Source organism: Mirounga leonina, unplaced genomic scaffold, assembly GCF_011800145.1.
Source record: "Mirounga leonina isolate KUSES-001 unplaced genomic scaffold, KU_Mleo_1.0 Mir_168, whole genome shotgun sequence".
NCBI classification, from domain to species: Eukaryota; Metazoa; Chordata; class Mammalia; order Carnivora; family Phocidae; genus Mirounga; species Mirounga leonina.
The window spans coordinates 54,101,884-54,120,135 of record NW_023270426.1 but is presented as its reverse complement, the minus strand read 5'-3'; the positions used below and the strand labels follow the sequence as shown (position 1 = coordinate 54,120,135).

Below are 18,252 nucleotides of genomic sequence, written 5' to 3'. Positions count from 1 at the left end.
CTTAATTGGAACTAAATTAAGGAAACAATGCTACAGTTTCAGCATTGTCTAAAAATAAGGACAGTGTTATTTAAATAAACACCATCTGGTATCAACTGTTATTTAGAATTTTATCTGCTTTTTTCCTTGTCATAATTCAATATTATGGGACCTGGCTGGGATATGTTTGGGTATGAAGAATATACAATTGCCTGTATTCACATAAATGTGGATGTTGTTAGATTTTCAAACTCAGGACACCACCTGAGAATGTTTCTGTTTTGGCAGAATGTAAAGTTCAATGATGAGCTCACCATTTTTAATTTTAAAATTATATTAAAAAGCCCTGCCCAGGAGTTGATAGAGAGAGATAATAGTTAATATCATGATTCCACTTTTAATGCAAAACAAAAAAAAAACAACAACAAAAATCCCGCGTGGAACTAAGAAATTGAAAGAAAGAAAACAGCAATCTTAGGGGTTGATGTGCCTATCAAGACTGAATGAAGGTTGATGACATGCAGAGACAAAATATTTAGTAAAAACATGTAAATAAAGACATTCCATTATTGCCATAATCTATATATACCAACTAAAAAGTTCCCAAGGAAATCCTGTAATTCCTTATGTACCTTTTTATAATTCATGCTTTTGACAAAAATAAAATGGAATCCCTCTAAATTTTACTAAGGCCTCTGCCAAGAAGGCCATATCTCAAGAACTAACCCAGTAGAGAAGAATTGATTTATCAAAGTGAAAGTCATTTGCAGACTTAGAGCTGCCTGCTGGAATGGGAAAGAACAAGTCCACTGAGCACATTTAAATTCAGAAAGCAGCCCATTTCACCAATGAGAAGTATGGTAGCCGTTGTTAAGGTGCACAGAGAACAACATTATGTGGCCTCACCAATCAGAATCAGTTGTGAGATGGGGACTGGGGGTCAGAAACAAGGCAGAAGACTGGGTGCAAGTCCAGACGCAAATAGACAAGGGCAGAGGTCAGCCACAGGGAGGACTGTATTTCCATTTCCATGTTTAACGTGAACTCCAAGTGTCCTGCCTACCCAAAGATGTTTGTTCCTGAATAGAGGGTTAATGGTTTATGATGAGGAAAGGAGGGAGGACCAGGAAATGGGGCTTTTGGGATGGAGGTGAGCAGGAAGAGGGTTAGTAACGTAAGTAATTACAATTGTAGAATCCAGTAACTAGCTAAATGCTGGAGATAAAAGACCAACTAGAATGATAGACTAGCCACAGGAACAATCAGAAGCTATTGATCTTAAGGAGCTCATTAAGAAGTCATTCAGTTTATTTGGAGACAGCAATAGAAACCTGGTTGTCTTTCTTCAAGGATCAATTCTGAAGTTGCAAAAAAAAAAAAAAATTCTTTGTATGTTATTTCACATTCTATAATATTAAAGACAAGCAATGAAAATAGATGGTTCATTTTGACCATTGAAGCCTTTACATTTCTTAGATGGTGTTTGGATTTTTTGATCTTCTTCATTGAAAACAAAAAACAAAAGCAGAGTGCTGGTCTAAGGACATATACCATAAGGTAGTAAAAAAAAAAAAAACCAAGTAAACATTAGACACAAAATCCATAAAGCTCACCAATTTGGGGTGGGTTGGGAGCAAGGAGGAAGAAAATATCCCTGCTGCTATGACTCCTATTTAGAGACAGAGAATATCCCAGTGCAGAGGCTATGAAACATTATTCACAGTAAGATAGAAGTTTAAAGTGTTAAATAACAAAAATACAACCAAGTAAATTTGAAGATCTAATTGGCTTTGTTAAATGACTCATGAATAGGCGGCACCCCTTCTAGCAAGTAGAGGGAGCTCAGAGGAATTGTACAAAATGGAAGGTTTTTATAGAGGGAGTGTGGGGCAAGAACATTAGTAGCATGAGAGGATTGTTGCAGGCAAGGCTGCTTCCCCTTAGGAGTCAAAGCAAGGGGTCTGTCTTATCATGCAGGATTACTTCATCTTCCTCTGGGGGGGAGGGGGGGTGTTGGAGAGAGCCCAGTGGCAGACGCATTGGCGCCCGTCAGAAAATTCCTGACTGACCAGTTAAGACTGCATTTCTGGGGGAGGTTGAAACTGCACTAGATTAACTAGGAAGCCCCAGTTTACAAAGTCAGCCTAACTGATTCCATTTGGGGCCTGTGGTTTTGTTTTTAACAATGGAGACAGGAACAAACAATGCAGAGAAATGCAGTGAAGGACGAATATATGTTTTTTCTTTGTGTTAATTATCTTATGTCCTAAAAACTCAAGAACTTCTTTGTTTCCAGAAAATTTGATAAGCTACTTTAAAATTTGAGACCATATAGTTTTTCCAGTTAACAGATGTTTCCAGTTAACAGATGAAAAAACATGTGAAAAACACAAGAAATACGATACAGAACATGCTATTAAAGTAAAATGTTCATTAAAAATAATTTTTTATTACTACATATTATTATTACATGTATGGCCTTATTTTTCCCAATGCCCAAAGGCCAAAAAACTTTAATGTCTTAATTTTTGTCATCCTAAGCCACCATCACTCATCAGAAATTAATAAAAATATCCCCAGTGAAAATTCTGAACATCTCATGTTTATATTTATGTTTGACTTACATAAAATTAGACACAACTGTATAATGACAGTATTCCTCAGTGGAAAAGTATTACTCATTCTCTTATTTAGGTCATGCTTGTGTTTCAACTGTGAGGGACCATCAAGAGTTAGCCCAACTATGGCCCTAGGCATCAATTAAAAAGGTTAACACCCTAAAAGTCCAGATTAGCAATAGGTCCCCAATAAAATGGTCAAGGCTAAAAAACTTTGATAAATTGTTTAAAATTCAAGTGTGTTATTATTCTTTAAAAGGCAGTGATGAGCCTGATTGAAACAGGAGAGCTTAGCTGAGAAGAATTATGAAAATTTTTATTAGAAGAAATAGAGACCTATTTAATGTGAATCTGGTAGTTATCATTCCCACTATGAAAATTGATGTAGGAAAGATGTTAGGGTTCGAAGCCAACGGCCAAGAAAGAATTCTTGAGACGTCTTTGGTGCAAAAAGGTGGTTTTATTAAAGCATGGGGACAGGACCCATGGGCAGAAAGAGCTGCATTGGGGTCATGAGGAGTGGCCCATTATATACTTTCAAGTTGGGAGGGGGTTAACAATAGCGAAAGTCTCTAAGGAATTTGGAAGCAAGGTTTCTAGGACCTTGAGGGGGCTAGCTATTGTTGGGAAAGGGTCTTGTATTAATGTCTCATAAAACCTGATTCAGGAGACCTTCTGATGTATATCGGTGGGTCATATGCATGGGGGATGATTGCCAATGCATATTTTGGAGGGTTTAGAGATAAAGGAAATTTCTAAAGGAATTTGTATATGTTAAAGTAGGCTTACAGGATGAGGAGGCAGAGGGGGCAATTCGGGCTAGGATTGCCTTTTGCCCTTAGCAAAGTGTCAACATCGAGGCAGTTGAGTCCCTAGAGGAAGGTCACTCTGCCTGTTTCAAGGCCTTGTCAGTGGGCTGTAGTAGTAAGGAAATTTAATAATTTCCCTTTTGTCTCTGTTTCCCGGATCAAAAATGAGCTCTTGATCAGTCTGAATAAAAGAAAAACCCACATCATTATTCTGATTGCTGGAACTACGCATTTACCATTGGCTAGAACACAGGAAAAAATATGAGCCCATTTCATGTCTAAATAATTACCAAACAACTAATATTTTGACTGCTTAATATAGTATATTTTGAAACTGAAAAAATCCTCAAGGACACCAGTGCCTTTCCACCATCATACCATCAGCTGTAATGTGTGGAGCAATTAAAAGTCTCTAACTTTCAAAATGAATTCGTATTCTAGTCTTTTTCTACTTTTTCGCAGTTTAAATCTGAAAAAGGATAAAAGATACCTGTCATAGTTCCATGTTTATGAGAAACTATGAATGGATTTCCGGATCTGCCACACCCTATAAAATGACCCATTGGGCAGCGATTCTCTTATACTTGCTTTCGTTGGATCTCAAAGAGAAAGCGTATTTGTATGTATGGTGGGCTCTCAAGGCACACATCTGTACTAAGCCCCTTTGGGCCCTTATTTTAGAGGCAATGCATTTCTCATCATTATAAAGCTTCTGGTGTAATTTGAGCCACAAAGCTGATTAAAAGATAATTTTAAAAAATAAAAGACGAACCCAGCGATTGTACCTTCATGAAAAGAGTATTTTTTTCCAGTTTTTCTATAGAAAAACACCCAGAAGACCAAATACAGGAATTAATTTCCTGCTTTCCAATGAAGCTAGAAATGAAATTAATTTTGTACAGATAAATGAAATGTTAAATAGTTAATAATTAAAGGAAGGCATGCTTCATAGGTGAGTGAAAAAGTGTTACTTTTACATAGAAAAATTTCACTATTCTTTTTTTGATACTTTACCAATATCTATAAGTATTAGCAAAGGTGATTTTTTTCCTCCTGATGTCAAATATAATTTAATAATCAGTGTACCCTCAACACATTGAGACAAAAAGACCCAGGATTCCCCTGACCAAACTAGAGTTTGCACCTGCTCAGCTCAGGACCAGGATTCTCTATGCTCTTCATTTATGGTTGCCAGATTTAGCAAACAAAAATGCAGCACACCCTGTTAAATTTGAATTTCAGATAAGCAATGAATAATTCTTTTAGTATAAGTATATACCAAGTCTTATATCTTGCAACTCTGTCTCCATTCAAGATCTCCTAGATTTTCCAGTTAGACCAGATGTTCTCCTGAGAAAACACCTAAGGAAGAGAGGATAAAGTGAGAATGCCTTTTTTCCATACACACACATATATGCACACACTCTCACAACCTGCTTCATGTCTGTGACTCCACTTTGCCACCTCATCATCTGTCTCCAGAATTATCTTCTCCAACTCCCTAACACTGTTTCTTCCACAGCACCAGTCTGGCTTAGAAGACACATGGCTGAATGCTTAAATCACTACTGTGCTCATACTTCCAGCTCTGTACTAAGTCATTTCTGACCAAAAATAGGATGAGATGTGGAGTGAGGGAAAGGTTCCTAATGTGGGGTGGGAATTATCAGACACCTGTTTCTCTACTGCCTCATCACTGAAGTATCTTCTCTGAAGGGGTAGAGTCAGACTATAGATCGTTCGGATACAATGCAAAATGCCCGGTGTGATTTAGGAAATTTTGAGATGAACATTGGGATTCATTAGAGAAGCAGACTGTTTTGTACTCTTATAGAAGAGAGGAAAGGCATTTCTTCATTTCTGATGTTAGACTAAAAAGGAAAAAAAATTAGATGGTCTTGCTGTCCGACTACTCTTGGTAATATCTCCTATAGATAGATATCTGTGAAAAGCAGATGATTTTCCAGTTCTATTTTTTTCTGTAGGAATATTTCTTATGGCAGTCAAAATCTAAGTTCCAGAAAGCAGATAGTTTAAATCTATAGCCACAGTTTAGAATGGCATGTTTTGTGTTTCATAAATCTTTATAGACAATCATCCTATGCAATATATTTGCTAAGATATTCTTGTTTCCTGAGGAGACTTGCATCATAAAAGAAGTTAAATATTGGTGGTGGGTCCTACCTACTGAATGACTTTTAGACTGAGCATTCCAAATGCCAGCACGTGTGGGAGAAAGAAGGCAACAGACCACAGAGTTGGAAAGTTTTGCTTTGATTTTTCTTGGTGTCTTTTTCCAGGGTCAAGACTTAGCAGAAGTCTTGTGAATTTCTCCAGGGAGGTTCTTCTGGCTCTTCGTAAGAAGTGGCCAGGTCCCCAGCTTCTTAGAGTTAAGGTATGCAAGAAAAGCACAGAAGGAATGGAGGTGGCTATCCTGTTCCCAGTCCCTTCCGCCTCTCATCTGATTAGGTTAGATCTCAGCAGTTCTTTAGCTCAGTGTGTCATTCTCACAGTGGACGAGGGAATCACAGGTACGATCTCTACCAGCTTACCGGGAGTAGGGAAATTGCTATTACAGTGGAGAGTTACAGCCCTTCATCTCAGATCTCTATGGCTCAGTCGAGCCCTTCTATGAGAGACCAGAAGTGAAAAGTTCTCAAAAATACTCCCAAAGATGTGTCGCTTCCTCCTCTTTCCCAAAACTCCCAACCCCCAGAGTACCTAAGGAGGAATGAATTTTAGAAAGATATCACAGCCTTCTTTTCAGTCAAGAATTAAGTATCAGCCAACCAGCTTTCACATCAATTACAGGAAAATGAAAGAGAGGTGTGATAGTTTGAAAAGCAATAAATAACCCTTTATTGTCAGAGTAGAAAGCAAAAGACAACATATCTGCATTTTTTTGGCCAGTTATTATTAGAGTCTCCCACTGGTGCATTTTGAAAAAAAAAAAAAATGTGGAACAAAAAAACAATAGAGTGCAGATAATACTGCAAGAACTCTAAGTGAATGTCAAATTGGTGGTTTAGTAAAAATTTCTTGGGATATAATCAGAGATTTATATACACTAGGAACACGAAGCAAAGCCAGATCAGTTCGGTGAAATGTAGTGTTCCCTGAAGCCAGAGACCTAATTTTTACATAATTACAAAAGAGAGCGAACTTCAGAGCCACAAGAAATCTCCTGAGGGTAGTAATGGGAGTGGAATTCATTTTCTCAGAGAATCCATATATTCATTTTAATGGTTTAAAATGATTCATGCACTAGTGAAAGAAAGACATGGAACTTGTCCCCATGTTTTTCTTTTTACTTCTCCCATCAAACAAAAATGTTCTATAATTGGACCTTTGAAGTTAAGTCTTTGGATAGGCAGTTTGAAAGTCTCATATAATTTCATTGAGGGAGCTTGGGAAGCAAAGAAATCTCTGAAGGAACCAGGGTCCAGATTTTTGAAGGGCTTGTGGAACAAAATAACATTTTGAAAGGGACACAGATAAAAATTGGTATCCAATATGAAATATGGTGCAGAATGATTTATATATGTCACCATGTTCTATAGCTTTCAGAAAACCTGCCAGTTTCCCAGGGGATTTCAAATTAATCCCTAGTAGATGGCCAAAGTAATATTCCCCAAGGAATGTATAAGCTTTTGCAGAAATGGTATTAAAGAAATACAGAAGAATAAAGATGTTGAGTTGTTTTGTTACTGAAATATGAAAAAGAACAAGTAACACTAGTTGTTTGATATGTGTATTAGGTTTATGTTCATGAGAATAAGTACCACCCAGAAAATAAAAATAAAAAGAGCAAAGTAGAGAGAGTAGAACCTAAGAATAAAAGATTTAGAAAGTGTACTCAGGGGCCACAATAAATAAATTTCAGTAGGTTGTCATGTTAGGATTTATTCAAAGAATCAGAAAACAGTAAGTTCACAATTAATTTTGAAGCCTGGATATCTCTGACAGGCCTGGCACATAATGTTGAGGAAGTTTGGGGCACAATTCTTTCAGACAGTTGAGGTCCCTTCTCAGACTAATCAATGTTAACAAATATCAAAAAGTCCTCTGTGAAACCTATAACCCCTCGACATCAATTACTCATTGCAAAGTTCGGGAGTTCCCAAATCCACTCTCACTTCTGACATCAGTTGCAAGTTCAAAGTTCCCCAAGACCACTTCAGGTCCTATAATCCACTAGAAGTACTCACAGAACTCCTGTAAAACTATTATACCTACAGTTACAGTTTATAATAGCGAAAGGATTCAAATAAAAATTAGCCAAGAGAATAGGCATGTGGGGCAGAATCCAGCAGAGTTTTAGGCATGAGTTTTCAGTTGTTCTCTCTCAGAGTCTTAAACAGTGCTAACCTCTCTCAGCAATGATGTGTGACATAAAATATGCACTAAGTATTGCCAAGCGGGAAAGCTTACCTCAGCCTTGATGTTCAAAGTTTTTACTGAAGCTCAGTAACGTAGACATGGTTTACTGCCTGCAAGGCTGACTTGAGTCTCCAGCCCTTTCGGTGGTCAAGCTGGTCCAATGCCCCCACCATAAATAACATTGTTAACATAGACTATCTGGTGTGGCCCAAGGCTCCCATGTAAACAAAGACAGTCTTAATCATGCAGGGCTTTCTAAGGGTTTAGAGATTATCTCCCAGGAACTGAAAGCAAAGGTCAGACCTCCTTTTGGGTAAGGTTAAGATTTTACTGCGCACTCATGTTATACAAACTTGTATGAACTGTACTCTCCTCATTGGAATGATACATGTCTGTATCACTATGATGATACTAGATTGGACACACCTTGAACTTTGCAGATATGTTCACCGGCTGATAAATTGTTTTGGTTGACTATGGCCTTTCATCTGCACATTTGGAGGCAGTAGTTCTATTCAAGGATGCTTTGGGTTGGAAAACACCGAGGCAGCAGCCTGTTCCTCTCTGTGGATGAGGATTTTTGCTGTATCATTGTTGGGATGTCCTATAGTGAGGGCTCATCCCCCAACTCATTCTGCTGCAAACTGATGATCAATGTAGACTTGTTAACACAATCTCCTATCTCCAACAAAGCCTTTCTTTATGTGTGCATGCACTTCTTAGAATGTGATTCTCAATAAGCACTATTTTCCAAGGAACATTTCCTAGAATATTGGAATTTACCTGGAAACTGATTTCTTGTTTCCTTATTACATCAGAAAGAATGTACTTATATTTAGACTAATTTTGTTACAGAGTTTCATTGGTTTAGTGGAATTGATTGGAGAGAAAACCATCAAGAATGATATACCAGCCATTCAATCATGAAATGGTTTCAGGATGCTGATAAATTTTCCTAGAAAATTGAATCCACTGAATAATAGCTAGAGTCTATGTAAGCTAAAATAATCAAACTTTGGTTTTAGACTTTTATATCCAGTCACTAACAGAAGTTTCATACATGTAAAACTTGCAATAAGATTTCTTTTTAATGGGATATACATTCATACCACTAACAATTTTCTATACATTTTAACGCAATAATTTTTGTTTTACTTTTTAATGAAAAGTTGTGATTTTTGGAATGCTTTAATATAGGGCAAAGTAGAACATAAGTTGCAAATTAGCCTAAAAGTCATAGAATGAGAAACAACTGAAGTTTCTCTTATTAACACTATTCAAATAGATAAATACTGTGTTTGTGCTTTAGGCTTTAAGTCATTAAAGCATTGATTCAAGTTGTAACTCTGAAATTTTTGACAGAAACTCAAGGCATGTTAAATGTTAATAGTAAGTATATAAAAATGATTTTTATGATGCTGAACCATAAACTAGTAAGTGTAAGTCCTTTATATCACCCACAAAAGTCAGATTTTATACTCACATAATATATAAATGGTTACTTTACGAAATAGATACTTAAATCCTATGTCCACTAAATTTCCACTATTTTTATAAAGATCATAATCTTAACTACGAATTGCTATCTTTAAAATGTCATGATTCAATAAAATGAAATGAAATTGGAATAAATATAAATGTCTACAACTATAAATCTATTTTACAAGTAAAACATTGGGAAAATCCTGGCTTAAGAGAAATTCTATGAAAAAGTTCCAAGTTTATTTTGACGATTAGTCATCAATCATGATGGAAAATGTAATATAATAGTTTTAAATTTTAGACTGCATTGATAGAAGTGTTGTATCCATAACAAAGGTACACTATATTTTGAGTCATTCAGGTCATTACTGCATACTATGTCCAAATAAATACCACCCTTTAATCGGGTCATAGTTAAACCAGAGGGTATCCAATGGAATGCAATCAAAATGCTAATTTGGAAAATCATCTTACATGAGGAATTTTTTAAGCAACCACAAATGTTTAGCCTAAAGCACTATATTGAGTTTTTGAGAGATTTATGTTAAGTATTGTTAAATGTATCTAAAAGTGTTTTTCTTTTGATAGTTAGATATCATCTATGCTTGTTGAGAATAAAGTACTAGGATCAGTAGATGGCAGTTAGAAAGAGGCATGTGTCAGCCTAAAGAAAGGACAGACTTTCAAAGTGTCTAAATACATACCTACCCTATTATATTGAGGATTGTGTCACCCTTGCTGGAAGTCCCATGTCAGAAATGTTAGAGGAAAGTTGGTGCTGGTAGATCTATGCCTCCTTTTCCAAGTCTCAGATTCTTCTACTCTATGGGTGGAATTACATAAAAACAGCGTTTCTCAGGGATCACAGTTGGAAAAGACTGTTCTTTTCTAACTCCTTCATAAGTACTCTGGATGAAAGAATAAATAATTGAAATTATATATGCTGAATACAATTTTTTTCTCTTTCCACTCCTCCCTCCCACCCCCACACACAAATGTTGCTCTGGGGTAATGGATTTTTATCTTTGTCTTTAACCCTTTAAGGATATCAGGTCAGTGTACAGACATAGGCAACAAAGCCCATGGTATGTTTGACACCATTGCCAAAGCGCATGCAAACAATAGCTCCCTCGACCCTTGCATTTTCACAATATCTGGAATCCCAGTTATAGTTCTAGTCTCCACATTTCATTATTTCTCTTTTGATTAGAGAAGAGGAGACCAAATGATGACATATGATGTTGGATTCAAATGCTAGAAAGAGGAAACCAAAAGGCCATCGGGATGAACTGATGGTTACCTGAGACCTTGCTAAAATACTGATTCATTAGCATTGAGGAGCTCAGGGAGGCTATCTAAAAATCCTTAAAACTGCTGGTTGTTTGGATGATGTGAACATAAATTCCAAAAGGTTAGAACAATGGGAGTCTCTTTAAAACCTCTTTTTAAAAAGATTTATTTATTTATTTTAAAGAGAGACAGAGAGAGGGAGGGAGGGAGGGAGAGAAGCCTTGAGCAGGGGGAGGGGCAGAGGGAGATGAGGAGAGAGAATCTCAAGCAGACTCCCTGCTGAGCATGGAGCCCCGATGGTGGGGGGAGGTTCGATCCCAGGACCCTGAGATGGTGACCTGAGCAAAAACCAAGAGTCTGGCGCTTAACCGACTGAGTCCACCCAGGCGCCCCTCTCTTTAACTCTTTTAATGTATTTTTTAGGACTAATAAAAAGAAGTATATCTTCACAGACCAGATAGCATTCTAAATAAAGAGTATGTGCAAGAAATACCCCCAAGGATTCCTCAACATTTGTGAAAGGCGGTTATAGGTGATGGCCGCGAAGAGAAGCTGAGCATGCCCCAGCTGTCTGACAGTGTCATGAAGGGATAACCCTGCCTTCTTGGCAGTCTCCCATTGATGATGTCTACTCTCGCCTGGATAGACCATTGTCCCTAATGAAGAATGACAAGTCTCATCTTACAAAAAAATATTAAAACGTTGCTCAAAGCAACATTTGTTTTATCTGACAGTCTCTGTGTTGAGATTTGAAACCTCATTAGAATCTGATTTGAATTTTAACTAGTATCGCAGGAGAGTTGACACTGAAAAGCAGAATCCAAGATCTCAGCCACATGGAGGCAATGGCAGTTCTATTTATTATCCTCTAGGTTGTAGTTGTGGAACCCTCCCAAAGTACCTTGGGCGCCTTTTTCTTGAGGGCCCGTATGTTGGGAAAAGCCTGAGAGATCCCCTAAGCATTATCATGTCTGAGTACATCAGCAAACTTGTCATCAGCTAATTTGCTAAGCCTCCTCCTGAAACTGAAGCATATGCATATTCTTTTCTAGAAACTTCTCAAAGTGTCTTTCTCATATACAACTTTTCCCCTCTATATGGAGATATAATGTTTTCCATCAGTCTTTTCAGAGTTTGATATCAATTGAGATGCTCCTATCTCTGAAGTGTATATATAGAAAGCCTGTCTCTAGAATTTTTACACATTTTTAAAAGTTAACTAAAAATACTGAGTTTGCATTCCTTTGTTGGATAAAACATTGAACTAGCATTCTTAAGCAAGATCTTCCTAGTGCTAGAGACAAGAAAACAGTACATGGGCCACATGGTTGCACAGCAAGTACAAGATGTCATGCTCGAATTTGCAAGTATGTGCTTTGTGTTCTCTGCTGTGTCATTACTGAGAAACTTCCAAAAATAAAAATGGCTCTTCACTACCTTTAGGCCATGGTTTGGTTGATTCCAAGGTAGCCTGTGGCTGTTTTTTCTGTGAAAATTTTTGTTTTTTAAATTATACTGTTTTATGAAACTTCATGTAATCTTTTTAATGAGCATTCAAATATCTATGAGTTTCACACATTGAATCAGAAGTGTCAGAGTTGAATGCAGTTTCAGAGCTGATGTAGTTTCTCTAAATGTATTCTCCATTATAAAGGATAAGTATAATATTTCAACTATTTATTTCTGGGTTGATAGTTTCATATTGAAACTTGTGCTGAAGACCAGTGACTTAAAAGAAAATTATTTCTTACTGTATATCCTTCCCAAGAAGTGGTATAACACTATATTTTGTACTGTTATAGATCTTGTGATGAAAGTTAATGAATTTAAGTTCTATTATTCCAAAGAAACACATTAAGTTCTCTAGCAAGGCTATGAAATTGGATTTGAGATTCTATATTAAATTGTAACACCACAGTTTCAGTGAAGCATTTGAATCCAACATCATATGTCAGAGAGAATGTCAGGAAACCATAGAAGGTACTCTCTTATTTTCTGCTTTTGCAATGACAACCTCTCTTAAGGATTTTTGGTGAGTGTCTGTGTGGTATGTCCTATCCATGTGAGCTTCTGCTAACTGAGGCACTGTTATTTAGTAACACATTCAAGTCCAGAATTAGTTCTTGTTTGGTCAATGCAAAGCCAGAGCATTGCTGAGGATAAAATTCCTAGTAAATGAAAATGGATTCAGATATGCCAGGATGATGAATTCTAGACTTGGCACAGTTTGCTATTCTCTTCTTCAGCAAATATTTATTCAAAAATCGCCTTGGAGATATATTTTGTGTCAGGTTGAAAAATTGTTCCCCACCAGATGGGGATGGCACTTCGCATTTGCCCTCAATGACACATAATCTGTCCGTGGAACCAACAGAAAGATTACCGCATCTTGTCTGTTGCTTCTATTAATCAGTGCCATGCTGCCTAATGCCCTTGAGAGGCTATCTTTATTTTTCCCTATCCAGGAGACCTTTTGTGATCATGTGAGACTGAACCAACTTATTCTAGAAGGCCATTTTTAAAACATTCCCCTTAATTTTAGAATGTTCAAAGATATGGGTTAAATATTCTGTCATGTAGTGATGGAGTTTCTTTTTTTTTCCTTTGGGGAATTTTTGTTTCAGGTCTCCCTTTAGCGATATAGTCATGTTTTGATCTCAAGCAAGCAAGAAATTATCTTCCAATTATAAGATGCCTCATAAAGTTAAAAGAGGAAAGTCTGAAGAGATTTTTCGTTATCCTATTTGAGCCAAAACGAAAATGTGAATATAAAATAGTTAGAAATTACTTCAATAATAAGTGTGCAGGCTCTGTAGATGAAACACGATGAAATCTTCAAGTGAGACTAAATATTATGAATGCATGGAGTTCTCCCAAAGTAATGTGTAATTTGATGTCATTCCTATCAGGATCCCAGTGTTCTGATTTTGTTTTTTCCGAAGCAAGCACTTTGCAAAGTTATTATAAAGGTCTCTTTGGAGAAAAAAAATGGACATAAATGCTCTAAAAAAAAAAAAAAAAAAAAAGCTTTGAAACAAAAGAATGGTGGAGAAGAATCCAGTGCCAACATGTCAGGATGTTATAAGTCACAATGATCACAACAGTATTGCAGGGATCCAGGAATGAATAGACATAGAAACCAAAAAAAAAAAAAAAAAAAAGTAGTTCAAAATAGCACTGATTGCATTATCTCTCTTGGGGATGGGTTAATTTTGTTGTCTATGTGAGAAGTGAGCAAAACCCACTGTGATAGAGTGTTTGCTCGCCAAATACCCATGTGCTCCTCTCCATTTCCCAGCCCCTTTGCAGCTGGGCTGGGGTCATATAATTAGTTAAGGTCAATGATATGTATCTCAAAATGATGTAAGCTGCTGCTATACTATGTTCTTTAAAACATCCCTCCCAGTCTAACAACTCTCACCTTGCCCTTTGTCAATGTGAGGCCACCTGTTTCAGATGACGGCTACAATTTGCAAGCAGCCTGGATCTCCGAGTCACTCCTTAAAAGAGAGCACCTTCAGCAAGCTGCCTAACCAACACCAGCCTGTGACAGAAGCAAGAAATAAATATCTATTGCATTAAAAGAAACCTGATAAGCAGATGAAGATGATAGATCTGTGTATTCCTGCCTTAGATGCCCAATTTCATCTTATTTAACTCTTTAAATTAAACATTACTTGACAATTTTTTTTTAAGATTTTATTTATTTATTTGAGAGAGAGAGAGAGAGAGCACAAGCCGGGAGGCTGGGGCAGAGGGAGAGGCAGGCTCTCCGCTGAGGAGGGAGCTCAAAGCAGGGCTTGATCCCAGGACCCTGGGATCCTTACCTGAGCCAAAGGCAGATGCTTAACCAACTGAACCACCCAGGCGCTCTGACAACTTAATTTTAAAATGACCATGAAAAAGTAGCTGCAATAATTTGTTTTGAAAAACATGATTAGTTATCAAAATCTCATGTTTGGGAAAAAAGATGCCAAACAAGAAAATGATAAAAATAATTCCCAGGCAAAAGAAGGCGGTATGATTGATATTCTTCGCTCTTTTCTCCTAGGTTTTCCAGGGCAATTTTGACAATGATACCCACAGGAAAAACGTCATCGACCCTCCCATCTATGCACGGCACATCAGAATCCTGCCCTGGTCCTGGTATGGGAGGATCACGCTGCGCTCGGAGCTGCTGGGTTGTACAGAGGAAGAGTAAGGAGCCTCCACACCCCACAACCCTCTTCTCTGTCCCCCTAGAACTATCTCCGTGGGAAGAACTGTGCAAACTCTGTAGGAAACTGAATGGGATTTTTCATGAAAAAGTGCTCAAATTATGGCCACTGTCTTTTTCAGGAGGTCTAAGCCAGCCTTTTCAATGGTTTAATTTTGATTTCTATTGTTTAAATTTCTTAAGCAACATGACATTACCTTGTGCATTACTTTTGTCATTGTTTTCTGAATTATTCTCAATGGTTGAAATATATTAAGGAAAGAAAGTAGCACTCTTTTGATAGCAAGGGTAAAAAAAACTCATAATTATCAAACAAAAGCAAGAGTTGATAGAGCATTTATAATCAACACTCAACTAATTCTTATAAAAGGAACACTGCAATGTTAGCAATAAGTTTTGTTTCTTCTGTAATGACTCCACATGATCATAATTGTTTTCCCTGTACCTACCGAACACTGTCAGTGTTTATAACCGAATTTTGAAGAATCGGTTACATGCAGTACTAATTGATATTATAATTCTCATTTTACTTTCATTATTTCTAATCAAATGTATCATGTGATCTTTTTTCCTTTTCGTTCTATTCTATATTCTTTATATTGTATATTGACTGAATAAGTCCTATTTTTTTCTAATTGAGTTTTTTCCTATTATTTGCCGAAAAGTTTCATGTTTGTGTGTGTGTATGTGTATGCATATACATATGCATACATATGTATGGAACATGATTGCATATCAGCAGATTGATCATATTTAATATCAGTAGATTGAATCTGCAATTCTATTTTTGAAGGAAGCTAAAACTGTATAATTTCCAAATACTTCCTTTATAAAAAACCCAATACTACCATTTTGCAAGATAAACAACAACAAAATAGTATTATGTCCCTTTAAACCAGAATTTAAAACTTTGTTTTGATGGTATTTACATAGCCTTATCTTTACTTTAAAATAATAGAATAATGAATTCTTTGTCCATTTAAAATTTTTTTAGTGAACAAATATTAACACAGTGCTGCAGAGTCTGGCCAAGCATACTCATCATTTTTTGTTCATCTCTGCATTTCCTGTGAAACTAAAACTTTACTGAGACTTGAATGAAACTGGTGGCAGTTTCCCAGGAAAGTACATTGTGTAGTTATTTGTGAAAAAGATTTACTAATGACAATGTAGTAGATCATTTTAAGATGAAAATTGATTTCTATTTATTTTGCTTCAGAGATCCTGAAAAAATAAGCAATTATCATAATAATTTGTAATTGATAATGGAGGTTTCATTGACATGTTTCTCAAATTAAAGCTCACACTGCTTCCATAATAGTCCTCTAATTTATAAGCTTTACAAGCATTTATTTTATAAGGCTTAGACACAGAATTATTGGAGTTTTAAATTAAGAGTCCCGGAAAAGAAAGTATGGTATGTGTACGAAATGTTAAGGTCCTGTGCAAAACTGAGAAGTTGGTTTTGTGGGGTTTTTTTCCCCTCTATTATTTGTGCTGCATAACAAAAGCCACTAGACTGTTACTGTCTTGTCTGTCCATGTGTTAACAGCATTTCTTAATGATGTATATATGGAGTGGTCTTCAATCATAGTGAAGAATTTAAAGGGAAAGTCAACCATAATGGTGTTTTTAATAAGAGTAAAATTAGGACTGGCTGGCCACATATTTTTCTGACGCCCACAGGCTTTGACTTCAGGTTCTTATGAAATTTTTGATTGGAAGCATCTGAAATGGTGATCATTTTTGGCATCTTTCACAAACAAAATTGTTAGGTCCCAATATTGCCTTTTTCAGACAACTTTAAAACTAAGAATTAAATCTTTTTAATTTCCTAAATGTTAAAGTCGTATTACAGATAATTACTTAGGTCCAAAAATACACACACACTTACTGTCTAGCCAATGCCTTTTATTCCGTAAACATCTACTGCCCCACCAAATTTCTAGCCGTTTTCCTTTACAGACTATGCACAATTCTTCATTCCAAACAGAGTATGTTTTAGAAATTATGAGTAATGCTTTGTAATGATTTACTTTCTCAAAATTATTCCTGGCTTCTTGTGATGTTTTGAGTTTTATTTTATTGATAGTTTTTTAAACAAATATTTTAAAAGGGAGTTTGTTAAACTTACACTTCTTACCTTTTAGAAATACATTGAAATGGCTTTCTCTTGCCTGTGCATTTTTTTCTCTGCTCTCTGTGCTCTTCACCAACGTGGCATGACCAGTGGGATATCTATTTGTCCCACGATGCCTCAAATTCATGACAACAAAGGGATTCCCACATGTGGTGATGTTAACAATTCCTATGAAGTAGTATGTAGCTTTTGTGTCATTTGCATCAATGACACCGAAGGGAAACAAATTTATTCTATTTAAATTCACCCTAAAACAAGTAAAATCTTAGAAGCAGAACACACAGAAAAATCACCTAAGTCTTCACTATATGGAGTAGCTATAATATGCTAATTTTATAATCTATAAAATTAACATTCTAAACATCTCCATTTTATCTATGTCCTGTTGAAAGCACTTATCATAGTAACTAATTCTAATTTCAGGGTTGACTTTCTCTTTCTGAATGGCTTCAAAGGATTGGTGTGAACTTTGAAGACTTAGGGTACTAATGATTGTATCTTTGCTAGTCAACAAATTATGAAACATAATACTGCTGGCGTCTGATGTGTCAGTAAGTACAGAAGTAACTAAGACACAAATAACCTTTGCAAGCTTTCAAGCTGTGTAATATTCCAATGTTGGTTTTTTTTTTCTTTATATATAGACTTAAATCATGTAGGATGTTGTAAAATTAGTATGACCTTGTCTAGTCTTCAAAATTAAAATAAAACTTTTGAAAATCTGGGATACCTTTGAAGCAGTTGTAATTAAACACATTTGTAAGAATACACAAATTGTCTGAATGCCCACTACTCTTAACTACATGCTTGATGTGCGTTTTCTTTGTACAAGACAATTAAGCAAATGCATAAAAAAACAGAAATTACAATAGCCTCCAAATACCCATTGGTATCGGCTAACCTCAGTTTTCCAAAATTATTAAAATGTGTGCATTTCTCCTTTTAGCTGTGCAAAATTTATTAGAATACTGGTAGCCCAAAGTCATTTTTTGCCTCATACATGTTTAAAGTTTTGTGTTCCAGGATTGATCTGCCCATTGTTAATCACATGCCATTGCTAGCACTTCCAGCATTTTTTAAATACATGATTCTCAGGAGCATAATGAAGCGATCCAGTCAATAGTAAGCAATAACACAAATATTAATAATATATTTACCCATGTAACGTCAGCTATTGCTTAAAGACTGTCAGAACACTTGATTTCTTCATAAGCCCTGTTTCTGCCTCTCTGGAAGTCATGGGTAAAATATGAAGTCTGTGTTCTTCCCACTTCTTAGATATTTTCTTAAGATTCAAAAATCTAGGGGAAAAAAAGTAAGCTATTAGATGTTGATTCC

The 18,252-nt window shown here is 36.2% G+C and overlaps 1 protein-coding gene across 2 annotated transcripts in view; it reads left to right on the top strand.

Annotated features, from left to right (window-relative positions):
* The window catches only part of EDIL3 (EGF like repeats and discoidin domains 3), a 392,993-nt gene extending 375,352 nt beyond the window's left edge, over positions 1–17,641 (top strand). For both annotated transcript variants that reach the window (XM_035014793.1, XM_035014792.1), the window contains one exon: positions 14,610–17,641. In XM_035014793.1, coding sequence (XP_034870684.1) covers positions 14,610–14,759 — 150 coding nt within the window. In that variant the 3' untranslated portion in view covers positions 14,760–17,641. The remainder of the gene's footprint in view (positions 1–14,609) is intronic.
* The last annotated feature ends 611 nt before the right edge of the window (positions 17,642–18,252 follow it).